This window comes from Triplophysa rosa, linkage group LG2, assembly GCF_024868665.1.
Source record: "Triplophysa rosa linkage group LG2, Trosa_1v2, whole genome shotgun sequence".
In the NCBI taxonomy this organism is placed as follows: Eukaryota; Metazoa; Chordata; class Actinopteri; order Cypriniformes; family Nemacheilidae; genus Triplophysa; species Triplophysa rosa.
Window position 1 is genome coordinate 30,514,896 of NC_079891.1, and position 25,666 is coordinate 30,540,561.

Below are 25,666 nucleotides of genomic sequence, written 5' to 3' on the forward strand. Positions count from 1 at the left end.
AATTTCACATTTAATCTTCAAATTGATGTAGAAACAACATATTTCTTTAACAGCGTCATTTTATGAATGAAAGAAAACATTTTGATATTAGTACTGTAACTGATGTCTCTATTAAATTGATTATTCTAACATTAATTATAACCATTCAACAATATAACTGAGAGCTATCATGAAATATATAGAAATTGAAGGAAACACTTTACAGTCTTTAATGCTAAATTATAAATTAAATGCAGAAGACTTCTCATTAAAGCTACAACATCACATTGATTTCTTCTTTTATTTTGTTCTTTGATTAACATTAGTGACAGGAGTCACAGCAGCACGTTTAAGAACTGTCTCAGTACGCAGATCTGACTGCCTCCGCACTCCCATTTTCACAACTTTTTGCATTCATTTAAGGTTTTATTATCTTGCTTAAGAAAACGCTAGACAAAACGGGCTTTCTGACATAATCATAAGCACGAAAGAGAACTTAACACGGATGCGCTGTCTGACCGAGATTCACCGACGCAGCCTTCAGCCCCTGACTGTTTACACCAGACTGGACCTTGCGTTGCGTTTTGCCACTTCCCAGTTTAGAAGCTGTCTATCTTCATTGAACGCTTCAAAGCAACTGTTTAAAATCGCGCTTAAGTGGTTTAAAAGCCTGTACACGAATAAGAGCGTGATTACATAATGTAACGCTAGACAAAGAATGTCAAAACAAACAGATGCTGCGTTAATTGGGTTAAATATTTTTCACGTGTTAATTTGAAAAAATTAATTGCATGCGTTAACGCGTTAACGTTGACAGCCCTACAAAAAAAACATGGTTAATTTTCGTAAGGGTTGTGCATGAAGCATCCCTTTAACATCTTTCCTAAACCAAGCAAAACTTTGCCTTTACATAAATTCTAACAAGAATTGTTACTAGCGTAAACGTACAAAATAGTTGCTTCCTCATATTAAAGGTGGATTTAACTTTTTGCAATTGCCATGACATCACTTTTCTCACGTGCCAGTAAATATGCTAGCTGACTGCCATTTTCAATTACGACACATCTTGGCTGAAAAACCTTTGGCGAGACGGTATTTTGCATGTCACATCATATGATATACTGTACGCAGACATGTAAATAAGGTAAGCATTTGTGTGAGAACAGGTCTGGACGTCTCACCGCATGCTCTACGCAACAGATGTGAATGCAAACCCAGCAAAAAACCTGTCACCTTCACTCCAATTCCACGCCTGAAGAACTTGATAACAAATAAATGACAACATATGTTCCTTCTTTCCACTATTGTGGATTTACAGGTCTAGCCAAAAGATCTCGCACACCCTAAATTCTGACCTCACAGCTTCAATGATGAACCTGAAAGCTTTACTAGGCTTTTGAGGGCTGTTTTAATACACTTAGCCATGTTTAATAAAGCGTAGCCAAGTGTGTGTGTTATGTGTATTGTGGCTCCCGCAAGGGGAGATTAAAATAGCGAGCATCAACATGCCTATGCTCATGCGCCTGCGCCAGGATCACCAAGCGCGAGGTAAAACGGTGTTTACAAACAGCCCGCTGCGGGCCATCGCGTTCTGCTAGATCTTTCCTTTGGGGAGACAACACAGGTGTTGGGAATGCATTGACCCATGTAATGTTAACAAAGAAGAAAAGCACACAAACATCTACCAGGAATGAATGCAACTTCGCCAAAAGAGGCTAACCACTGCATTTCACATCTGTAAATGATCATTTGAAACATTACACATTATTTGCATATACAATTTGTGTACGTGTAATGTAAATTTTGAGACCGAAAAATCAGGTCGATCACGGTTTTGTAACACAAAAAAACTACACTGAGCCTCTATAAAAAATAACAAGGGTTAAATGTTGCTTAACCTTAGGTTATAGCCACTTTAAACCCTGGGTTATGTGTAAAAAGGCCTGTAAAGTTCACAGACACTGTGCAATGCTTTCAAACTATTTATCTCCCCTTTCCTCCAAGGACTAATACAAGATAAGTGTTCGAATAAGACACAAAACTCATTCAAGGATGTCGACTAGTATTTCCTTTTAGTTCAGGGTTAAGATACATGTGTGTGTGTGGGCACTGTGCTAATCATATGGATGGTTGCCATACACCCCCCTTCCTGACTGTTGTAGAAAGAATGGTTCGTATTCTCCCTCTGTTGCATGTACAGTGCTTGAGGTAAAGAATGGGTTCGTGCTTCTGCTCATCAGAAGTTTACCTTTCAACAGACCAGCAGGGATGGAAATCAATGACAGACAGTGAAAGAGAGGATAAACAAATGTGGTCAAAATAAAACCAAAGTGTGCCTTTGAAAACAAAGTACAGGGAAGGTGTGCTCACACTGACAAAGACCAAATCCCCTTTGGTTTCTAGGAATTGTTAACTGCTGCAACAACAACAAGGGTTCAGGGTTGCCAGATTTTGGTAACAAAACCCACCCAATAGCCAGTCAAAACCAGTCCCAAATTAGCAAACAGGCCAATCAAACTAGCCCAAAAAATAGCCCAAACACCACAACTCAAAATATGCCACTCTCATATCTAAAATACATATTTTACCGTTACTTTTATGCATTCGAAAATTCAGTAAATGAAAATCATTGTGTAGTAGTACTCATTGACAGTATATATATTTTTTGCATCTTTATATAGATAAATTTACTCAATCACATAGCGTCACAGTATTATTATTGTTCGAAGAGTCAATTAATTCAATACATGTATATAGGGCAACTATTAGTTATGAATGTTAAATCTTCAACCAGCGGAATAAAAAACAATCCGCAGAATCAGTTTAAAAGTAACCTAATCCCAAAAGGAAAACCGTGGAGTTGGCAAGCCGGCATGAGATGTAAAGCTCCTTTGCAACAATGCAAAATAATGTAATGCACTATATAAATAAAATTGACTTATTTCAAAGGAATTAAAATGACGTGAATTAATTGTATAGAAATGTATAAAGGTCCAATTATTATGAAGGTCCACAACTGTCATTGGGGCAAAATCAGATCATACAAATGAGATTCATATGAATTAGCCAGCAATTTATAAAAATGTTAAAGTTAAAAATTGCGTTAAAGAGAGCAATATCACTGCCCTGCATCTACTCCACGTCATCCATACAATATAAAAGTATGAGAAAACAACATCAATTTGAATCTAAATTCAAACTAATTTAAGACATCATATCAAAGATTCCCTTTATATTAAAAAGTCAATTTTCTTCACTTTTGTAACATTTATCCCCTTATAACTGTCAACACATATTTAAAGAAAAGGAGTAAAATTTCGTTTTAAATGACTATTTTTCACCCTCCCCATGACCTTTAGAAATAAATGTCCGTCTGCACTTTCAGACCTTCTACAGACCGTTTCATCGGACACGCGCACGCCTGACCCCCAGTTAACTTCAGGTTTGTGTTTGGCTAGTGTCTAATAATACACTTTTTATATTTTATTCAATTTATTTTAATATTAATTTCCCTTACAGAAAAGACACATGAATTTCACATGTTTTTTACATGTTTTTCGCATGTGATCACATGTATACAACATGTGTTTAACATGTGCAAAAAACACGTGTGATCACATGTGAAATGTGTGTTTTTGGAACATTTTGGTGTGAATTCCCACGTTAAACCCATGGGATAACATGTAAAAACCCATGGGATGACATGTGCAACATGTGGTGACGTGAAGAACATGTGATCACATGTGGAGACATGTCGCATATGTTATCCCATGGGTTTTTACATGTTATCCCATGGGTTTCACGTGGGAATTCACACCAAAATGTTCCAAAAACACACATTTCACATGTGATCACACGTGTCTTTTGCACATGTGAATTTCGTGTGCCTTTTCTGTAAGGGTTGTAACATTAATTTTAAAGAAACCGTATGGTACATTGACATCTAGCGGTTGAGCTTGTTATAGGAGTCTAAATTCTAAATATTGGAGAGACAAGTTAAGCCAAGTAACGCTGCTTCTCGCTTTCTTTTGATTGTTATCAGAAATAATCTACAGGCACTCTATTGTTTGTGAATGTGTTCCGGAAGTTAACCGCAGCCCACGAAGGCTCGCATGCGCAGTAACGTTTGTTGTTTATGTTGTCACTTTGAAACTGATGATAAGTTGATGATAAGAAAACTTATGATTGGTTAACCTTTGGACCATCAGCGTTCATATTGTAATTAATTAAGATTTGACCACAAATCCTTCTCTCCAAGATTTCACCAATTTAAAATTCAAGCTATATATTTATCTTTACATGCATGACCTGAGAAGCCCTGACCTTGCCTTGTCGAGCTACAGGTAAGTTTTCATGTGTGCGAGTGTGGGTGTGACAATGCAGGTGCTTAAAAACCGCTGCTGTGAGTGTTCCACACGCAGACAGACAGAGATGAACGTTAATTCCTCTCTGCCTTTGCCATCTGAAACTTCAATTACACTGAAAGTCAGACGGACGACAACTAGTGCACACAAGCACTGATAGTCTGAAAGAAAAACAACACCGTTTCAATAACAAAGTCAAAGAGAAAGACAGACAGGAAAGAGAGAGAAATAGAGCCTTATGACATTCAACCTGTCAACACTGTTTTTTGACCGTTAGTCTGGCAGCTTCTTCAAACACTGCGTGGTTTTAAATATTTCTCAGCAACACGTTTATACTTGCATTAGATTAAGATCATCAAAACGCGGATTGAAAATTGATATTTAAAGAGACACAGATCTATTCCTCAGAATCAGCATAGAGTCAGTGTTACTGCAGGAGGAGAGAATCTTAACAAAGCACTTAAAAGCAGACGCTCGAGTTATTACATATATTGAGGCCATTTCAGTTGTCAATCACTTGAAGTGACGATAATGAGGTCACATGTTCTGTTAAAGTGTTTTCAACAGTATTAACTGCTTTGTGAGGGAAACAGAGTCTTTCTGTCTATAACACGAGACAATTAGTTTCATGTGACATTTCATTATTTTGCGCAAAAGAATGTATTACGGAATCTGAAATATTTAGCTTGCTGAAAATGTTTTTTTTTGCGTGTAACACCAGAAAATATCTGCACATCCAAAGACAACTATTAGCTAAATTTTGTACATGATTTTTGATGTGTGAGTTGCTATATATTTAACAAAGCTTTGCAAAGGTTGGGGGTTCGATTCTCACGCAACATACAGATATAAAAACGCATACATGTAAACTGCATAAATGTAAATATGTAATTCGTATTGAAATTCGTAATATAAAGTCAGTAGTTAGTCACTTTACTTACTGATCCATTAATGCCCAAACTAACATAAAGGCTGTGAAGGTGAGCAAAAGAAAAACATTAACCCACAATCTCATTAAAGGTCCAGTGTGTCATTTTTTTGGAGGATCTATTGACAGAAATGCAATATGATATACATAACTATGTCTTCAGAGGTGTACAAAGACCTTACATAATGAAGCGTTGTGTTTTTATTACCTTAGAATGAGCTATTTCTATCTACATACACCGCGGGTCCCCTTGCATGGAATTCTCCATGTTGTTTCTACAGTAGCCCTAAATGGACAAACTGCACTACAGAGCGCGTTTCCTAAACACAGTTTTAGTCCTGTTTGAGCCACCGTAGTGCATAGAAAGGGAGGGGTGAGCGGTGTAGTCAGCCGTTGGTTGTAATTCGCAACCTCACCGCTAGATGCCGCTACATTTATACATTGGACCTTTAATTAACAAGTGTCACATAAATCCCACCCTACATTATTACCCACCAAATTTCCTGTTTTCCTCATAAATACATCGCTACAAAAGTTAATGGCGTTCCTAATTTAGTCTTTAACCACCTAGTAATTCAAAGGGTCACAGGTGATTCATGAACTGTAGTTTTTTCACTGCCTTTGAGCGAGACATCTAGTGTGGTTGCTCACAGAGTGGACTGCCCCTGGAGTATTTAAGATCGTTTGCATAGACAGCATTGGCTAAATGACAAATCACTTCCTCCCTCGTATTCTCAACTGTGTACACAATGAACCAATTACTTTTTTCAGCCATGCGTAAAACTACAAAAAAATAGTACACCCTCAATATAAACACTCTAATAGAGTGACTATTACCCTCAAGGACAGAAGTTTGTCCAGAACTATGTTGTCCAGGAGAGGAGAGAATAGAGGAAGGGAGAAAAGGGGAGGAGAGAAGATAGTAGAGCAGATAAGGGAGATAAGAATTAAGGAGGAGAGCAGCGAGGAGGACAGATGATAGTAGAGCAAAGGAGAGGGAGAAGAGAGTTAATAAGAGCAGAGAAGAAAGGAAAAAAGATGAGGAGAGATGTGGAGAGTGGAAAAGAGAGAGAGAGTAAGGAGAGACAAAAAAAAGAGAACAGAAAAGCGCAAAGGAAAGAGAGGAGACCTGAGGAGAGCAGAAGAGAGGAGGAGGGAAGAACAGAAGACAGCAAAGGAGCGAAGACACAGCAGAGCAGAGAGGAGAATAGAGAAAAGGAGAGGAAATAATTGAGGAGATCAGAACAGAGGACAAAGGAGAGAAGAACAAAAAAGCAAATGACAAGAGAACAGAAGAGAGTAGAAAAAATGAGAGCAAAGGAAAAGAGAGCATAGGACAGTGGAAGAAAACATAATAGAGCAGGAGAGGAGAGAGGAAAATAGATGAGAGCAGAGAAGAGAAGAAACGAGGAGCGCAGAGAAGAACTGAGAATAGAAGAGAGCAAGAGGAGAGGAGAACGGAGCAAAGAGAGGAATATAGGAAACACCAGAGGACATCAGAGGAGAAAAGAGGAAAGCAGAGAAGAGAAGAGAATAGAGGAGATCAGAGGAGAGGAGAGGAGGACAGAGGAAAGGAGAACAAAAGAGCAAAAGAGAGGAGAACAGAAGGGAGCAGGAGAGAAGAACAGAAGAGAGAAGAGGAGAAGAGAAGGGATAATAGAGGAGATGAGAAACCAGGAGCAAAGAAAAGATAGTGAGGAGAGGGGAAAAGGAGGATAGCTCTTTACTTGCAATCACATCTGTCACGCTTTGGCAATGCGGTGCTCCTCTGGGGATAAAGAAAGGAACTCTGACCTCACTGTTGCCAAAACAACAATCTATCAATATTCATCAGAGAATTCTGCAGTGGATGCAGCAAAAACCGTCAACTCACTGTTATCAAGCTGCGCGTGTAATGCAAGACACTGTGGAGACATAAAAAAGAAAATCAGGAGAACAAAAACGCCTTTGTAGCGTACACGCCTGGAATGCCTTCTAGGCATTAAACAGATTTGAGTCTACTGATGCATACATTCCCCGCTTGCTGTTTTTCCGTTTGCGAGCAGCCATAAAACAGCACTAAATGCTATTTAGAGAAGCGTCCTTGCGCTCTCCTCAGCCGTGCCCCGCAGAATCTCTCAGACGTCGTCTGCGTCAGGGCTTGTTTCTTTATTTTCTTCCACGTCTTTTTTAGCTTTGTCATTCGCAAACATGCGTTACAAGGTTGAATACGCAAACATGCAGTCGCGCCAATGGTCCACTGAATACAGATGGAGTTCTGCTGAAAACGGAATACAGGAGTACAGGAGGAGCGTGCACGTCCCGGGAAAGGTCATCCATCGCTTGACTGCGACCGTCGGTGACCTAGAGCAGAGGGCTGCATCAGCATGCACTGCATGAATGTGGGTGCATGTGGATGCGTGTTCGGTTTTGGTTGCAATGTCGTAGTTCTATTTTAAGACAGACAATTTAACTGCTAAACTGTTGTTTACTCAATTAATTATCACCATCTGTTTAAATCTCCTCAGGTAATACACAGTAAGAAGCGTTTGTGCGAGAAATGACTGGATAAAAATCAACCTAGCCACTCAAAATGATTTAAGCCAATCGTAACCAAAAACAATACACGTAAAGATAGGGTTGTTCAACGAATAAACGCGATTAATCGCATCCAGATTAAAAGTTTGTTTACATAACATATGTCTGTGCACTGTGCAGTTTTTATTATTTTGTATTTATAAACACATACACATACATGTATATATTTAGTAAATATTTGCTTGTATATATTCATATTTATATATAAAAATGTTATTATATATAAACATTTATTCATTTTTATATTTGTCTTAAATATATACAGTACATGCACGTGTATGTGTTTATAAATACAAACTAATTAAATATGCACAGTGCACAGACATATGTTAACATAAACTTTTATTTTAGATCTGCACTATTAATCGTTGAACAGTCCTAAAAGACAACCTATAAACAACCTATTCTTGCTATGCGATGCTAACCCTTTCCTCAAAATTACTAAAATTGAGTACTCATAGGGACTCATTATCTGAAGTAACATCAGTTTCTCATCAGGTTTTTCATATTGACATGCACTCCAGCCACAACGTAGCATTTACATACTTATCTTTATGCGAGTTGAGTCAAATGATGTCAAACAAACGATTCCCTCTAAATGCTACTCGACATCATTATTCAAATCTAACCTTTGTAAATCAGGGAAAGAACGCCGTTTTGCACTTGTTTATTTATTTCAACCAAATAAGTTGCGGCTTTAAAGAAAGATAATCATCAGGACTATGAGAAACTGTGGTTTAAAACGCTAATGAACCTGTGGTTTCTCATAGTCATTCACAAGGGTTGTGTTTCAGCTCTTATCCAAGAACAAGTCAAAACCTGGCATTGTCAAAGAACGTCTTTAAATCGCTTCTTCCAAACGATTCAATTGAACACACTAAACCAGAAGAAAAACACGAACATTCTTAATGCAATGGACCTGAGCCACATGCATGTGTACATGTCTGAGGTTCGACTTCTTTGCTGATGAATACAACGGAGGTTCTGTATACACACACGAGGCACTCTGTCAAGTTGAACTTTGTTTACTCGGAAAGTTTACTGAAAATGACTGTTTTAACCCTTCCTGCCTGCCAAACCACAATCACTTGTTTAGTTTGTGCTCAAAGCACAAGTTCCACTTCCAAATGAAAGCTGACAGTTCTAACTTAAGCAGAGCCCATCATTTCTGTAAACCATATAGATGAAAACTCAATGACCGGGTTTTAAGGGAATAAACTACACAGCAAAGCGTGGAAGTCTTATTCACTTATTCAGACAGAAATATTCAACATTGTCTATGCAAAAAGAGCCACACAATAAACCAATACGATGGGGAAACCACATCATAAACATTTAAACGTGCACTACGACAAACTAGACACACTATCGTGTATGTTTTCAGCATTACGGTCTCCACTGCCTTGTTCTGCACAACACAGCACTTTGCCTTTTGAGATAAATCTGTGTCACGTTTGGTTTCCTGTCAGGGTTTTAGTCCCAGACAGGGTGTCTGGGTTTGTTTGTTTATGTGTAACAGCGAGTACCTGTGAACACTTTTGCTTTAGCAGCATGTTAACAAACTGATTATCTTTAACAAGATGTTATTAAGGGACCTCTCATTAGGGCTGGGTGATATATCGTGCGATTCTTATGCTCTCAGTTTCTCAATGACTTACGGTTAAATGCCTCCACATCCGAAAGCCAGAGGGCGCTCTTGCACAGAAACTCCTAATATGAGAAACAGAAGAAGAACAATTAGTTCCAGGAAATGCCAGTGGTCATATTCGGCTCTCACTAAATCCTTGGCGTTTCGAGTCTGACGTCATCACGCAACAGTGTTTTTTTGGCGATTTTAACAATCATAGGTAGTTTAGATGGTTAGAGTAAGGTTAGGGTTAGGGTGTGGGTTAGGGTAAAGGTTTCGTAAGACTCGAAACACCAAGGATTTAGTGAGTGCCGGTCATATTCTATCGCTGTCAGGGTTTTTCCTGGCTCAAAATGAGGCGGAGGTGGTGCCATCCTGATCTTGTACACACACACACGTAGGCCTACCGTACCTTTAAGTGGCTTAACCAAAGTGACTTTGAGTTTGACATATTAAAAGTTCTAATAAAATCTGATAAAAATGACAATTATTAAGTTATATAAAACATTACTTTTATTCAACCAAACAGAAATGTTTTTTAATCAAATAAAGCTTTTTTATCATTTCAACTAACTTTTCAGCCCACAATAGCCAACTGAATTAACCAGTCTTTCTAAATGAGCAAAGCTCATTCACATCTTGCATTCTCTGTGGTTCACTTTAAATGATTCAAGGATCTCTTACATTCGCTAGTGACTAAAAAGTTCAATAGTTTAAATGAATCGGTTCAAATGAGTCATTCGTGTGCGAGTCGTTCTAAACGCAATGTGCGTTCATACTGGCGAACTCGCTGCGTACAGTATACGCTGATTCAACGATCCAACTGCACAGCTAAAGACATTACAATGATGTGCGTCATGTTAATTTAATAAATTTCAAGATATTAAACGTACTTGGATGCAAAACAAACAGCCGTCAAACACAGCTAACTCTTGTTCTGCAACTCTTTTGAGCGCCTCAGTGTGCTGATAACGAAACAGCGCCTCCACTGTGGCGTAATGTCGCAACTGCAGTTACAAATGACAGCATTTCTTGTGAAGACTCGCAACATAATTTTGGCGATAACCTGAGGCGGCACGACATTTGACAGAGGCGGCCGCCTCCAATTTCTCTATGCAGGAAAAACCCTGGCTGTTCTTCAAACCTTTTCAGGTATTTTCATGATAATAAAGTATATTTATAGTGATGATGTTTGACGAGTGTTGCTTTTTCAATCGAATCGATTTAGACATATATAATTAGCATGAACCGTGATATACATCACCCAGTCCTACCTCTCATACATGAAAACTACAAACTTGAGCTGGTTAGAGAGAGAGACGGATAGAGACAGTTAGAGGTGGAATACATAAAGCGACAGTGCATGAAATTTTACTGCCATTCCTTTTGATTACTGCACAACTATCTGAGATTTGCATATGAAAAACCCTTGAGAATGTGCAAATATAATGTTACAAAAACGTTTGGGATTATGTAACATAGGCCTGTCTGTTCTGTTCAAATCACACATTCATTAAAGATGAATATGTGATTCCTGCAATACATTAAGTTGTTTCAAGAGCAAGCTATTTTATTTATTTTTTCAACTATCCAACATTACATTCAACATTCCACTATTTAACATTCTTTCATCTATTCACCATTCAAGTTATCTTCTATTCAGCATTCTAGGTACATTTAACATTCTATTCAACAATTCTTCATTCTGTTAAACATTCTTGTCAACAATTTGCATGTTATTATTTAACATTCTACATTTTTCAGCAAAACAGAATAAAATGCCCACTTGTCACATTCACTCGCTTCTTAACATTTAAAGTCCCACTTAACTCTTTTTTCCTCCTTAAATATCAGATTTCACATTACACAAGTAAAAACGGTTGCAAATACAATTTCATGCTGACTTCGAACTTCAAGCATTTAGCAATCTTTCCCTGACTATGCCAAACATTCATCGCGAGATTCCTTGCCTCCGACACTTTAGTGTTAGAAACTTGATACAAGTTCAGCTCAGGACCTCTCTCTCTCTCTGCACAGAGAATCCAACAGCAAGGCGATTAGATGCGGACATGTCAGGAATGGCCACAATGCACGGCACTGAATTGCACCCTAAGAAACACTTTTCTGCCATCGGCGCTCTAGAACCAACAGCCTTGAACATTTCTAGGAATATTTCAAAGAACCAAACACCCCAAAAGCCATTTTATAGCTCTGTGTGAAGTGTGTACGTGTACCACACCCATGTGTCAGCAGGAATCGCAGAGATTATTGCAGGGCAGATGCCAACCACCCCACCTACCCTTCCACAGAATGCAGACCTGCGAATAAAAACCTGTTATACAGCTCAATATTCAGCCAGAGATGAGCTTTCATGTGAGCTCCGAGACGAATTACGCCGTTCCAAGGGCTTCAGGTCAGGAAATCACACAATTAGCAATTATTTTAGTGAAGCTTTGTTTGTTTGGCTCTCTAGCCCTCCCTTCCTCTCCATCTCTCTCTCCGAAATGTTACGGCAGTGGTGTAAAAACAGAAACACTATTGTGCATTCTGCACTAAACAATGGATCTTATGTAGCCTGTGGGGTCCAAATGTGTGTTAGCTCATTTACTCTTTGTCTGCCAAAAAATTCCTGTCATGGATCCCATTACAAAACCAATAAACAGCCAGACACCGTGCCAGTTCTAGAAGAGCTCGCTGAGATGTACAGAATAAAACTGCCCAAGGCACCCTGCCTGTCTCACATGAGCCTGGTCCCTTTGAAAAGAGACTTTAAAAGCTCTGAAACCTGACAGAGGTGGTGCTTTTCTAAAAGAACCGGCTAATTCACAAAACAGCAGTAAGCTGCAAGTACAAAATGGATATTTAATCGTTCAACCTCACCTGAACTATAGATGTTAAAGTATCACGTGATAAAATCAAGAATTTTATTTATAATTATATCAAACAATAATTTAAAATAATAACATTGAAATAAATAAAAATGAATTAAAATAAAATTGAAATAAATAAATTAGATAAATAAACAAAAATACAAAAAGAATAGTTTTTTTTCTTCAAATTAATTTATTTAATTTATTATTAAATATTATTATTTCTTTAAATTAATATAAAAACTGTAATAAATTATTAATATATATATATTTTTTAATTATTTAAACTTAATTTATTTTCAAAAATTATTAGGGGTGTATTCTTTTTTTATTGTGTCACCCCTATTTCAGAACATTCTCCAAATCCCAAAACAGCATCTACTAAGACAAAAACTGCCAAAACCTCATAATGGTCATAATGTTTTTACTCATTCAACAATAGCCAATCATAACTGAGCACACTGACACAGTAAACATTCAAGGTACAGTATTAAAAAAACTATTATGTTTCAGCCCCCATGGCGAAATAAATAATAAGATTTATAAAATCTCAGATAAAATCATAACTACTCTGCCTTCCACCAAATAAATAGTATTCCTCAAGGAATTAAAAGCAGCACAGCCCGATAAAATATGTCTCGGAGTCAGAGGAGCCTGACATCAGGCTTCAATGAGGGATGTTTTAGTCATGCGGTGTGACAGTGCAGCATCCATCACTGCTAGATCCCCTCAGCAGACTCGCAACATCTGCCCGAAAGAGACAATTTTCCAGTAACAACTGGAATCCAGTCAGAACTGACAGCAGTCAAGAAGCACAACCGCCCCCCCCTCCTCCCCTTGACAGACTGGTGCGGTTTTCTTTGAGTTCCAGTGTAGTGTCACTCAAGTGCTATGGCAGTGTGTGTGTGTGTAGCGTGCGTGCTATTTCCAGCCTCAATGCACTCAGACGGTGAGGGCATTGCTCCGTCTAAAACCCACAACATCAACATACAGTAACAGTATCTCCCCAACAAAGTACCATTTTACCACAGTAAAAACATTCTCTATAGCACTTGATGGCATTTGGAGTGAAAATAAAAATACACTTTTTACTATTTCCAAGACACCAATCTCAATCTAGAGATTCCTGGAGTATGAGACAATAACAGTGTTCTGAAACACAAAGCACCATGTTCTACAATGTCAATTTCAGACCTAAGGGATTGCTGGTGAACGCTCTAGGACACAAATTTCCAAGGCAACGGTCTCGAATGTAAAACTTGCCGACTTGTCTATGACAAATGTTGCATCATGTCACAACAGTTTGAGATTGAATACACTGGAAGTGTAAAAGCTGCGCAACACCTCAGAAATGTTCACTAACCACAGAGCGACTGTACAGAGACGACACATCAGGAATAGTAAAATAAGAGAAAGCTGCAAGTATAACTTAATACACCATTTCATATTTATGTGGGAATATATTTGTATAAAAATGACTGTCTTGGATATTTAAGAAAAGTAAAACAATCTGGTAACATGACTAGAAATAAAATGTTATTTACATTTGCAGGCCAGAGATGAGAAACATCAGGCTTTGATATTACAGGCAGAAGTTCGTTAGAAGTTCATAAAAGGAGAAGGAGTACATTCATTTCACACCTAGTTGTGAATAATTTAATTTTAGACAGGAATAAACAAGACAAATATAGGACGGGTGACTGTGCACATCTAGTGTACAGTAGACACATACAACACTGCACTAAAACACAGGACTAAAACTCAACTTGACAACACAATCTCACAGGAATTCGTAACTATTTTACATGGTGACTAACTTGTATGAATTCGTACGATCGATTGCCCATTTTATGATTTGCTTTCACATCAGTGACATAAGGTTTGGGGTTAGGGGAGGGGCTTCAGTATTGCATTTGTCTATTAATTGTACATGTTTGTATGATTCACATTGTTTGAATTCATACGAATTAGCCACCACGTAAAAAAAAACGAATTTCCGTTGAGATCAGGTTGAAACATCAGTACTAAAACACTGTACTAAAACAATGCACTAAAACCTTCAGTATTGCACTTGTCTATTAATTGTACGTGTTTTTACGATTCACATTAAACAAGTTCATACGAATTAGCCACCATGTAAAAAACTTATGAATTTCTGTTGAGATCAATTTGAAAAATCAGTACTAAAACAATGCACTAAACGTCGCACTACAACTTCATGAAAACACAATGCGACTAGGGCTGTCACGATTATTTAAAATCATCTCATCGCGATTGTTTGACATCATCGCGATGGTTTCAGATCATCGCAATTATTGCACATCTCTATAGAAGACACTAGGGGGAGCTGTATTGCACCTGCATATAGCATATTTTATTGTATATATTGTAACTAAAGCATGGTAATACTTGTAAAATGTACCACCACAACACAATCACTTTGAAAAAAACTAAAGCATATACCATAAAAATAACCTGCAGTGCAATTTAATATTATTTCAGTGTGAAAACCAGTCTACCAAAATCTCATTAACATAGAAGTAAACTTTTATTGTAGTCTTACAAATGAGAAAAAAACAGACTAGAAGCATTTCTATGACTAATAGTATTTTAATGGTGGCTTCAATTCACTCCTGATCAATTTACTTCATTTACAAGTATTTGGTGTTTGTATTATTGACAGGTAAAAGCCTAAACCTTAAGTATGTTGACCCAATTTTGACATTTGACATTTTCCTATGTATTTCCAAGAAAAAGAACATAGTCTTTATATTCAGAACAATATGGTCGTTTCAAAGCTGAATAAAAAAATGTATGAATTAAAAGTCAAAGCTCTAAAACAGACAATTAATCGTCATAATCGCAATGATTTATTAGACAATTAATCATCAGCCAAATTTCATAATCGTTACAGCCCTAAATGTGACATCACAAATCTGTTCGATATTTCTTATTATTCGATATTATACATATTTCAAGTTCAATCACAATTTTTCTTGGTTTGTCAAAAAATAACAGTTTAAGTCGGCAGAACCCATGTCGCTAAGTTCACTAAACCAAAACTGTGCCACTACACCAATACCAATTCAGTAAATGTGAACCCTGGTCTCCCATCGAGCCATTTAAAAAAGCGAAAGGATCACGAGAGAAAAGTGCTGCAGAACATTCCGGAGAGAAGCTGTTCTGGCTCTCCGGCTGTTTTTGGCTCATGTTAGAGGAAATATGATTATGCAGAAGGGGAACGGTTTCATCAGCACCTGGAGCGGTGCGTGAGAGGGGAGGTTAGGGCCGAAAATAGGGGGGGGATTTATGAAGTGAGCGTATACTTTAGCCCTGGCAGGAAGTCATTAAGCTGTGAGCTAGAATACAGAGAGAGGTTGGCAACTGTGACTTCTCAAGCAGAGCAGCGTCTGTACGTTTCAACACTCCGGTGACTTTGAAGTGAAGAGCTTGTGCTGCACCTCTGCTGTGTTTTAAGAGGCGTTCAGCCAAACAATCTTGAGATACTGCTCTTGATTTATCAGTAAGTGTCTGCGTTGAAAGGGCAGCGTGAATGCTCAACTTCTGTTTAATGATGCTGGTTAATTCTGTGTCGTTTGAGCACGCACACATGCTCTCGAGGGATGGAGAAAGGGCATCGTGTACCATGCAAATAAGCCGTGTGCATAAAATATCCAGCGTGTCCGCTCGGATTAGGAGCACACGTTTACACAAGTAATCAGATCCAATGGGAATGAGAGTAACCTCTTCATGACCTTTCCGATGCTAACGCACGACCTGTCAAGGTTAATTTTGTAAAGGTTACAATATTGTACATCACGGTTTCGCTGTTTTATAAACACATTGCGTCCAATTCACCTACTTATACTTTGTGACAAAAGTATACTGTTTTTATGTTTAAGAATATACATTTTAGTGCGTAGCAAAACAGTATGCATGCACTGGGATAACAAAATGTAAATTGCCGTCGTTGCCTAGACGAAATTGTGATTATTAACAATCACACACATCAAAATAGTTGTTCTTCTTTGCATTTAAGTATTTTGGCCTGTTCATTTATTGTTTCTATTTTACTATTCATGGGCAATTCACCTGATGACAACCACAACCTATAGTCATCCAGAACCAGAATAATATTGGACAGACCTAAATAGAGGTCGACCGATTGATCGCCTCTTGCGGCATAACACTGATGTCCCCCTCTGCCTGCTAACATTTTAACCACCTGATAACGTCACAAGAAAACGGTAAGATTTAAATTCTTTTTTTCCTTCGTTCTTAATCTAGCCTTGAATATTTCATTGATTAAATATGATGCTACTTGAGAATGCGAGTAACTTTTTGGAACTCTATTGATAGCGAGCCTTCGACCACATAGTTTAGGCTACATGCATGCAAGGGTACGAAAACCTGGTGGCAGATAAACATACAGAGAGAAGTGGGTTTTTTCTGCTCTGACAGCCGCGAGACATGCTGAACACTGTAAGTGTGTGTTAGAAATCTGAAATGGAGGGACAACATGCTGCTTGATTGGTTTTTCCTCATTAAACCAAACTTTTAAGTCTTCAGCCAAAGTTTAAATCCTGACTTGTTTCCCCTCGTTTACGCATTATGTCCGTGCGGTCTTTTGCGGCTGTTTAAACGCATTTGACCACAAGAGCGTCTATTTTCCTGTCAGGCTAGAAAAAGGCTAAAAGCTAAATATAACTTAAAACGCAGTTATGAGCAGCAGGCTGTGTAATATGAGTGATATTTTTAGTTTTGACTTAGATTATGACCATTTGACTAATAGCAGTGTCTGCCAACAAACATAAACAAAAAGCATGCTTCAGAACAGTTTGAGAAGGTGCTTAAAAGTTTTGAGCAATGTATTATTACTATGAATTAGGCCGGATTCACATTTCGCTTCTTTTCCGCGCGCATATTAGTTATTTTAAATGTAGACGCGTGGAAATAGGGGGCGACACGGTCGCGACGCGCATGCGGTGCGCTCTTTTTTTCAGGCACGTCGGCGCCGCATCGAGATAAAAAAAATCTCAACTTTTCAGAAAGGCGCAAGCGCACCGCAGGTCATGTGACAAGAACCAACTAGCCAATATAGACAAGCTCAATGAAGATGGAGACACAGATGATCACAGCATAACTAAATCTAGTAGCAGAGTTATTGAAAGGTATTTTCATTGCATATAATCCAAATATCCTTTGTTTATACCTCCTCGTTTCAAGGGCTATCGTGGCCCATGGCTGCTTAGCGACGACAGACGCCAAGAGATCGCAAAGTCCAGGCGCTTTGGAAAAAAGTAGAACGCAGTGCAGCTCGCGTTTTCCGCGCGAAATGTGAATTGAGCCATACACTGCTATCTTGTACCCTGCAATAAACACTTACACAATCTTTCTTAATCAAGTGCACTGATTTGAAAAGACATTTCTTTAATAAATGTTTAATTTAAGCAATATTCTGTATCACTTCTTATTACTTAGATTTAATGAGATGAAGGTGGAAAAAAGAAAATCTGCCAAACATTTCGTCCATCTGCTGGCCTGATTTCTAAAAATCGGCATCAGCCAGAGAAAACCCCATATTGGTTGACCTCTAGACCTAAATATCGCATTTTTCTATCCTCACTAGTTCTTTTCCTCTTTTCACTAACCAGCCCGGCTAACTATTTCCGATGAATCTCACAGTTTACAATAATTATTCTCTCTGTAGTTGCAGCAGTGCTATGCCAGAGGAGAACTGGCTCTCCCGGTTGAGTCTGGCCTCTCCCAAGGTTTTTTTTCTCCACTCTTATACACATATACATCTATAGTGGAGTTTTGGTTCCTTGCCACTGGCATACTCACTGGGAGTCTGCCGATTTAGTTTAATTCATAAATATAAACAACTTGCGTTTAACAACACACGCACGTTAACATATTTTAACAAATATATTCTTTCCGCACGTTTTGGTATTATTGCAAATTGTTCTGTTATATTGTAATTTTAGATTCTTATAACAATATTTAAAATAATAATATACCTAAATTAAATATACTTTAATTGAATAATTTATAGTTTCTGACAATCTACTGACATCAGTGTACATTGCATAGAGAAAACCTTGCAATAATACCATGTATCTTCATACCGTATATACTCTTTAATCTTTCTCCTAGTATTGTTTTTATTACATTTTTATTATGATGTATGTAAAGCTGCTTTGCAATAATAAAAATTGCGCTGTATAAATAAAATTGATTTGAATTTTTTTTTATTTCCTACGAAATGTTTACAGTATACTTACATAGATTAATTCGGTGAATCATCGCTTATTTAATTTTACTAATGCAGCGTAGCGTAATTAAACTCTGCCCTTTCACGGTGAGTTGTGGGTAATTTGGATCAGACTTCAAATTATCAGATGAAACAATAGACCATCCATGTACTTTGAAAATACTCATTTCAACATGCTATGACTTGGGACAAACTATTTTTGAATACTATTTAGGGCTGATAGTATGCGATTTGGGACGCAGTAACAGTCAACTGAATAACAGCTGCAATACGGAAAACTTCAGTCTTTCCTCCACCATCTTTGTTTGAAACATAAAAGTGCATATTAGCCTACAACCTAAAAATCATTTAACAAACGTGCAGTACACAAGTTCTAGGGATGCACCAAATGTACGGCAACCGAACATATTCGGCCGAAAATAGCAAAAAAAAATGGTGACGTGTGATATGATCAAGCAGCAACCAGCGCAGAGACAGAGAGAGAGAGAGACGCGCGCTTTATTAATGCAGCAAACATGTTGGCAGTGAGTGTGGAGCATTTTCAAATGTCAGAGAAAGACACAGCATGGAACTTGCTGCGCCGGAGTACTGTACATTTCTGAATGAAAGCGTTTTTTATCGGTACTTCAGACTGGAGCGGGCAGTCTGACAGTAGCCCCGCCACTCACGACATCCTTTGACATCATAAAGTGGTCGCGTGCACACAGTTCCCTATATTAAACAACTTGTCAAAGTATGTTCTGTGCATCCCGGCCAGCAGCCACGAGTGCACCTTCTGAGAGAACAGTCAGCTTTTGTGGCGGAGTTTGGAGGAGAGACGTGAACTGAAATGGTTGTCGGTCAGAATTGCTTGCATGGATGTTTTTTTCTTTAAATCATTTTGCAGTGTAGCCAATAATAATCCAACAGTTTTCACTTATTCATATTTTTAGCTTATAATGTTGAATGACACATTGTAATGAAGTTTTTTGTTGTAGGAGTACAGAGTACAGTACATGTTTTCAGCAGTCAGTTAAAGGCCTTATATAGGCTATTCAAGAAGTTTTTTTTTTATTTAGCCTACTTGTTTTTCTCAATTTTATTTTAAAGAACGGGTAACATGCTATTTTATGCATTCTGATTTCATTACACTGTTAAACATGCAGGCTTCTCATGCTTAACATGGTCAACTTGTTAAAAAACATATTTCTGTGCTTAATACACTCCCCCAGCACTCCAACTTGTTTCGGAAAGTTTTTTATAAGTCTGGATCCCTGTTTCGTAACAGGGATCCTATTCCTTTTATTGGCCAATTCTCCTGGAAAAGCACGCCAACAGCAAGGCGAAAAAAATAGCCCGCCAACGCGCCAACCGACCAGTGATAGGAAGACCCGCTAATCAAGATTGGCTGCGCTGCGTCAATTTTGGCTGCACTGTGGGCCTGCAGCTGCAGCTCGTTACTCTTGCAATATTGAGAGAAGCTGTGTTTGTTTGTTTATTCACGGCATTTCAGTGATGGATGTTATATAAACAGTGGATATAAAGCTGGATTTTGAGATCTTTTGAAACTGATAGATGGAGCGGTCCCAGTGCTAAAAGATGCCAGACATGAACTGCACGCGGTAAGTCAAACTAAGTCATATGTCTGTGTTTTGCTGGCAATCTGTAATAAAATACACGTAGGGATTATTGCGATGCTGTATTGTATGCTCGTGCTGTAGTTCCCTCCCCCCCGCCCGCCTCCAGCAGCTCGTCTTTTTCCGGAAATAGTCATCCAGCTGTATCTCTCTTTTATAAATTTGATCAAACTAAATACTCGAAGATACGACGTATGAATTACTACTGTATAGGTACTCAAGATTAATATGAGATTGGCAGAAACTGTGTGTTACCCGATCTTTAAGTTATATTGTATTATATTGAAAAGCAAAACAAAATATAAAAAGCACATTTTGACCATTCAGTTTATGCAATAGTGAAAAAATTGGCTAAATAAATAGAAGAAATACTAAAAGCCATGTTCTGTGTTCGGCCTTCGGCCAAGTGTTTCATTTTTATTTGGTTTCGGCCAAGTATTTTCATTTCGGTGCATCCCTAACTACTTCTCCCAGGCTGGCTAGGTTGTGGAGAATGCAGTGGTCTAACACAATCTGGCAGGCTTTAATGCAAATAAAACAATTGGTTTCATTAACTGCACTTGACAACAATGCACGTCTGGATTATGGCCAGACATAACACTTTTCATCATTACATAAATTACTGTTGTAATAATTAACAGCAAATACTGTATACACAAACATATCTGTTAAATAAAAAAATGTTTACCACCTGCTAACCTGCGACAGACAGCACTTCAGCTTGTCATGAACAATGCGCATCATTAAAAAGAAAATAAATTACAATATTAGTGCATTTCATACATTAAAACGCCTCTTTTGTAACATTGTATTTTTCATCAAAGGAGCAAAAAGTAACTTGCCGTGCCAACTGGTCATTGACTGCTGAATGTCCTGTGTTTACAGTGGGATATATCAGAGAGAGCGAGGGAGTGTGTGAGAGCGACAGCGAGGGTTCTGAGAACCTCTTCCATCTCCATATCTTATTTCAATGTGGGAACAGCACTCTCAGCAATAATTGTTAGTATCAGTCAGAGCATAAAGTCTTTTCCCCGTGGAGCCGAGGCAGCTATCTCACGTTCAGAGCAGGAGCTTGTCGACAACTGTTACGCTAATTGCTTTCACAGCAAGCGTCATTTATAAAGAAAACATGCTCAAAGACACACACACATCACAGTGTCAGAACACTTACCGACATGCACGCTTATTGTAAATGTGTAAATTAAGTAACAATAAGGTAAATGTGCTACAAACACATCAAACCAAAACACTGTATTTTATACCCAAATCTTTTGTGAATTTACACATATTGCACAGTTCCAGGCTGAACTGCTGTGGGTTAAGTATTGAGGTCTATGTGCATCCAAATGTAAAATATATATAATATATATATATTTACAGGTCATATTTAATGTAACCACATAGTTTCTGAAAATCATATGCAATAATGACACATAGTTCCTTGTACGGCGAAATGTGCTAAATCTTATCTTAACTAAAGATAACAGATCACCACGTGTTTCAGATGCTTTTCTCCAAAACAACAGCGCTTATGAGATTGTGTAAAAGGATTAGGCCGAGACGATATCTGCTGGCTTGTAAGCTATCAAAGAATATTTCAGCTGCCTGACAAACAGGTTTGTTATCTGAATAAATTGAGTTTGTCGAGTATGTACAATGATTCAAAACCTCTGACAATTCATCAACGCCCAGAAACAAACAGCAAAACCACAACCGCAACACAGAAACCCAGAAGCCCTGAAAATGAAAGTCAAAACAGGCTCGAACGTGTCGGAAACAAGCACATGGCAAGCCCACGTAGGGCGTCAAAAGGAAAGACACACGAGTCAAAACCACTCCGATGCTCATTAATCCCGACAAGAGAAGAAAAAAAATCATACGCAAATTCACAACGCAGGCGTTTAACGGTAATCGTTTTCATTGCATGAAAGACTTGGACTGGAGAATGTCTGCCTGTTTAAAAAGAAAACACTCTATTACTTAATGAGCCACTTATGGCTTCTCTCAATTTCTTCCTCCATTATTTTTATTGCAATTTTCAGAGGAGCACTAACGCTAGTCGGCCGTTTTTTGTCTCGCCTGAAACGCTCCTCTCTGCCAGCGGGTGCTTCATAAAACAAACTAAATTGCTGGAAAATAGTACAAGTGGAAAATCAAGCGAATTGGAAAAAGGTGCGAAACGGGGCCGAACGGGGGAAATGTTTATTGTTTAGCATTTATTGACTTTTGCTGAACCTCGTTTCGATTGATGTCAAAGCGAGTAATACAGCACAACTTCAAAGAAATCTTTTAAAGTGCGATTTGGCCCAAAGTGCTCATTATCTTTCACTTTGTGTCACTCTTGTCTTTTCCCTCACTTCTTAATCTCAGACATTTACTCGCTCTCTCTTTCAAAAAGGGACGTCGTGGGGAGGTCACGTCCCCATTTCGAATCTCCGTCTTATGCCCACCGCATCTCCTGCAGTCTGGGAGACTCAATAGGGGGTTATATTTAGAACGGTTATCAATAGATTAGACGCCTTTAGAGCAGCTAATGTGCAAGTGTGGACGCCAGCTGCGGGAGCGATTATCTTACTGTGAAAGTAAATTAATAAAGAAAAAATAAACGCATGGAATATGAAAATATTACGGTAGAGCTTTTCAACATCATTCTCAACCTCCTAACCAGACACATCCCAGGCGCATCTCTTCGAAGGCACTTCCTCAAAATTCCTTGGTTTCTACTATGACATCATCAGCCTCTTCTTGGTATCAGGCCAGCAGAGCTACAATTGTAACAAATTGTGGACAGAATAAAACAAGTTTCTGCGTTTTTTTCCAAAAAGATATGTATAATGAGCAAAAATAAAAATGAGAACAAGCAAAAGTAGAATCACTGTTATTATTGAAAAAACAATATAAACAGCATAACCTCTGAAATGCATTCACGTCGCATCATGTACAATTATGCAACCACAATTCCAGCATGAAATATATCAAACCCACAAAAAAGTATAACCATAAGTATCAAACAGGCTCAGCAAAGAGGATTTACGTCCTATAGCTACTCAGCACAACCCCACACGCACACCTCCTCTTCCTCATGAGGGGGAAATAACTGCAGCATTCTTATCAATTAAATACCTCATTACACAGAGGGACTCGGAGAGCCGGGAGGCATTATGTAATTTTTCTAAAATGCATATCAAAGCTTCAGTACGGCTCTGCCACACCACATCACGGCTGACATTTAAATCACTGCTTCACCCCCGAAGTTTCATTTATAAAGGTAAGCTAATTCAGTAGCAAATAATTAAGCTTTAAATAAATGCATATTTGCCAGGAAGAGGAAAGCTTTGCTCGCTTAACTGTTCATTAGACGTGCAAATAAAAGTAAAAGTTCAAAGAAAGCCGCATTCATCTGCATTACGGCGCTTATGTGGGTGGATTCTCAAAAGAATAAGGCCATCAAAAGCATTTCTTCTAAATACGTTCTTTGCTGTTCAAAAGTCTGAATCTACATTGTAAACGTGCGTCAACATCTCATTTAAATCTGCAAACAGAATAATTTCGCATTTTAAACAATTGAAAATAGAAGATATATGTAAAGTGAATAGGACTCGGTCACTAATATTTCTCACTTCAAGTTCACTTGGCACAAACTTCTTGAGTCCACAGCATGCTGTTAAGACCTTTGCACATATGAAATATTTACGTTTCTAATCAACTTGTTATTCACATCCGCTGTCATTATTCTATCCCCGTTACATTACAAATAATTGCTTTCATAAGCGGACTCAGCCTGGCACTGTACTTTCATGGAGAGATTGTTTACACTGTGAACTAGTCACATGAGCCCTGTGCATCTTCTGAACTGTGGTCTCCAGGGCCCAGATCATCAGTCTTTGTTGTCAAAAATAATCTCCCGCTTACCACAACGTAAGCAAGTCAACAGTAAGAAGAATCTGATATATGAGAGATTACATTTATCTATTAGTCAATGGTATTATCAGGGCTAAACTACATATAACGGCTCAGCCTGCCTGCGGTCAAGCTACTGTTGAGCGTGAGAGAACAAGCCAGCGGTTATACAAAACGTGACACACACGTTCTATAAAATATCTGATGTCAAGAAGTTGACACGACTCGTTACACTGTCAGTCTATCGAAGTACATTTCAGTGTGTTTGTGTGACTCAGCCATGATTTGCAGTTACTGCTATTTATTATGAATGTACTGGCCAAACCCCTACTTCTTCATTTATTACTGTTTACATAACAAACATCCAATAAAATATGTGATCTCAAGTTTTATGACAACTCTTTCACAGTAGAAGTTTGTTTATGCCTGGATTTACAGTCATGTACCCACACAAACACATTGACAAGTACTTTAACCAATGACCCCCCTCCCCTTCTTCATGGCTGTTTACATAACACATCTACGTAGCTGTCATTCACTAGCCCTCTCTATTAGTACAAATGGCTTTAGGCCCACTACATGATGAAACAATTATCCCTTCTATCTTGTTGTCAAACAACAAATGCAGCCCACATACACAGCACCATCATTTTCATAACTGTCACTTAAAGGAACTCAACTGTACTGTAATCTATATACTGTAACTGTATAGGCAGCCAAAGCACCATTAACAGTATTTTTTTTTACAGTAAATGACAACTCAAAATAGCCAAAGATGTGTCAACAACATTTAGTCACATTTAACCCGTGGAAGAGTGCTCACCTCAAAAACCATAAACACCACAAGCTCACCTATTTGTCATGACTCATTTCTGCACTGTGACAGATGACACAAACTTGACAGTAAACAACAGCCTACAGAATGACACGGTTTATTCCTAGAAGCGATCATTCTCAACACCATTCAAACATTCAGAACCACAATTACGTCATGACGGACAGTAGCGCTACGTCTGAATCTTCAAAGGCGTTGGAATGTCTGGGATGACACATTGTGACAACACGAAACACCTGTTTAGCATCCTCGCGAGCCGTTAGTTCGTCGCTACAGTTCACGACCCTTGAAGGTAAATAAGAAATAAGTAAAAACTTCCTACACGTCGGCGTTAGACGGTCGGACGTGTTTGGAATATTTAAACGCGGTGCCTTACCTCGAGACGGTCCAAACTGACGAAACTGGCGATAGCAAATCCATCAATAATATCCTCCTCTTGGGAACTAGATTCGCGTCTCTTCCGTCTGGGGGGTCGCTGGGCTCTGCTCGAGGATGCCGAACGCGGAGCTGCGTTTTTACCAGGACTTCGCTCTTGTTCGGAACCAGACGAGGGGCTCCGATTGCGGGCTTCCCCGGCGTCCGCCTCCCGTTTCCGTCCCCTCTCCCGCTGCGAACGGGATCTGCGACTCTGCTTTACTTTCCCTTCCATTTTAAAACGCTCCTCGAAGGAAAAGCACACTCGATTACGTAAAGCCA

The 25,666-nt window shown here is 38.5% G+C and overlaps 1 protein-coding gene across 11 annotated transcripts in view; it reads right to left on the reverse strand.

The window, feature by feature from the left end:
- The window catches only part of fbrsl1 (fibrosin-like 1), a 279,207-nt gene that overhangs the window by 252,544 nt on the left and 997 nt on the right, over positions 1-25,666 (reverse strand). For all 11 annotated transcript variants that reach the window (XM_057352127.1, XM_057352146.1, XM_057352118.1 and 8 more), the window contains exon 1: positions 25,347-25,666. This exon is cut by the window's right edge. In XM_057352127.1, coding sequence (XP_057208110.1) covers positions 25,347-25,619 — 273 coding nt within the window. In that variant the 5' untranslated portion in view covers positions 25,620-25,666. The remainder of the gene's footprint in view (positions 1-25,346) is intronic.